Source organism: Corticium candelabrum, chromosome 19, assembly GCF_963422355.1.
Source record: "Corticium candelabrum chromosome 19, ooCorCand1.1, whole genome shotgun sequence".
Taxonomy (NCBI): domain Eukaryota; kingdom Metazoa; phylum Porifera; class Homoscleromorpha; order Homosclerophorida; family Plakinidae; genus Corticium; species Corticium candelabrum.
The window spans coordinates 1,211,231-1,213,785 of NC_085103.1; the positions used below are offsets into that span (position 1 = coordinate 1,211,231).

General features: G+C 35.4%; 1 protein-coding gene across 1 annotated transcript in view; it reads left to right on the top strand.

Annotated features, from left to right (window-relative positions):
• The window catches only part of LOC134195249 (uncharacterized), a 10,430-nt gene extending 9,032 nt beyond the window's left edge, over positions 1–1,398 (top strand). The window contains exons 15-18 of the mRNA XM_062664254.1: positions 1–17; positions 75–128; positions 1,003–1,270; positions 1,325–1,398. The exon at positions 1–17 is cut by the window's left edge and continues 54 nt beyond it. Of these exons, the coding sequence (XP_062520238.1) occupies positions 1–17; positions 75–128; positions 1,003–1,039 (108 nt within the window). The 3' untranslated portion in view covers positions 1,040–1,270; positions 1,325–1,398. The remainder of the gene's footprint in view (positions 18–74; positions 129–1,002; positions 1,271–1,324) is intronic.
• Positions 1,399–2,555: the final 1,157 nt, after the last annotated feature.

Here is a 2,555-nt window from a genome sequence, read left to right on the forward strand (position 1 = left end):
CATTATGCTAACAACAAGTAACTGGCTTTGTGTATGTTTGTGTATTCTAATTGTTATTGAATTGTTAATTTTAGACGTATATCATCAGGTGTTGTACTTGCAAACTTGGGATGGAGAGTTTTGCTAAGGTTTCTAATCATTTCTTTCTTTGTTCCATAAGTACTAACCTGAAACTAAAAACGATATCATAACTGGAGTCTGGTTCATGCTATTAGGTTATCTATGTTAGCTGGCCTAATTGCAAATAGAACATTGATTACCTGAACTAATTGGAGATTTATGTTTGTAAATTTAAAATGTACATATAGAAAGCACAGCAATGTTCAGACAGGACTAGTGTATGTAGAACTATTACGATGGACGTCAAGTTAGCTTTGACTGACATAAGCCAAAGCTGCTGTATAGCCGTTCTGATCAAACTTGGATATATGTCTCCTATCACTCGTGCACGTGACCTATACAGAGTTATGTAGCAGAGCAGTGGGGAAACACATGCAGTGGAAGGCATACTGTTGCAAGCCACATGATTTGCCAGTCTGCACATTGACATATATTTATGTTTTGGTTAACTGATTGAGTTTCAGATAATTGATTCTCTACTGTAGATTGTACTTTGTTGGGGACCATACTATTAGCTAAAATGGCCATGCTTAAGCTATATCTAAGTACTATTTACTATGCAAGTATTTCTAAACTTACGTGGATTATGAAATGGATGAAAAAGTTGTCTATTTGGTGAGAAATTGGAATGTTGTGCTATATGTTAGTATTGCATCGGCTTTGTCCAGATAGCAAGAGTGCTTTGTTGATACTTAATTGATGAAATTGTGAGATGTCAATAAGCATCTCTCTAAACACCTTATTGACACTTCAACATGCCTGTTCTTTTGCTAACACTATTGTGAGCTGCATGCAGATACTGAAAGCTATAAAATGTCACCAGCAGCAGCCTAGGCATAATCATACCATTAGATTTGTTTTTGTTGTAGCTTTGAACTTTAGGTTGTTTTCAGCTCAATTTGGAGTGACTATGTCTTAATTTGAAGCTAGCTGAACTCTTTAAAAACTAGGTTTGACTGTAATTTATGGTATCAAATATGCACAAGCTTGACTCAAGCTAAATTCTGTGCCGTGTGACTAGTGTGAGACTTGTCTAATGTTTTGTTGACTACACGTTTCCATTCCAATAACATTTAGAGGTGATTATACTGATTGGCAAAAGCAAGAGCGTGGTGCTCATGGTTATGATAACTTGGAAACAAACATGAAGGTATTGCTTCACAGTGGATATGCTATAGTTATGTTTTGAATGTTGGCATTCTAGGCTCTTTTTATTGCCAGAGGTCCTCATTTCAAGAAAAACATTACTGTGGAAGGATTTCCAAACATCGAGATATATAATCTTATGGCAGTTGAGAAGAGATGCAGAGAATAAGTACGGATGCAGCAAATCTGTGTAGAGTACTTTACATGATCACAACAGCATCCTGGTCTTAAGCTAGTTTGGAAGATATATGCTGAATTTGTCTGAATTATGACCTCAGCACTATCGTTGTCGGCATGCAGTTATTCCGTATTTGTCAAAGTGCAAATTAGATACAATGATACTGGAGCATGTGTTAGTATATCTTCAACACTTAAAATACCAATGAAAGCACCCGCCTTACGAGCACAAGTAGAACAATGTTCTCAAGCCTATTCACTATAGTAGCAAACTGTCAGGTAATTGTTTCTTTTCATGAGCTTTTGAAGGCATTTAGTGTAACCCTCTGTCTATCATTGGCATAAATAGATATCTTCTATCAGCGGCTTAGGCTCATACATGCTTGTATGATTTCTACACATGGCTTCACCTGAAGCTAAACTTATGATATCTGTTGTAGGGCCTCGAGTCACCTGCTTGGATTATAATGTTTTGTAACAAGCACGATTTTGTCCCAGAGACTGTCTATATTTCTCTGATTGGGATATGCGTTTTTGGGGTCATTTACTGTAATGCAATGTTATGGTAATTTTTGTAGCATGTATCTTGTATACATGTAGGCTAGTTTGTAGTAACTTATTGCAAGCCAAGCATCAATTTTTTTGTCCTTTTGACATCAACTTTATGTGAATTGTGAGTTTGACATGCTGATTATATCATTTCACAAGTTCAACTGCAGTATGTATCAGTTATAGTTGTCATATTTGGGTAAGATTTGTGGTTAGAACGTTCTCAGCTTTTGCTCAACTGGCAAATTATTTGAAAGAATCAGGAAAAATCTGAAAGTGGCAAATGTTTAGGAGACTCTTTTGACATACGGCAGATATTCGCTACATAAGAGAAATCCTGATAAACGATATTTTTGCTATTAAATTTGTTTGTAATTCTGTACAAATTAGCTGTTTTTGCAGTAGCAAACTATCTATACTTTAGAAATATAGCTTTTTGAAATGTTCAAATTTGTCGTTTGGAAGAATCTTAGGATTAGATTAAAGTTATATGGCCAGTAGAAATTGAATGAATGTTTAAGTTTTTGACATGATTGTTTATGTGTTCAAAAGGCTTTGGAAAG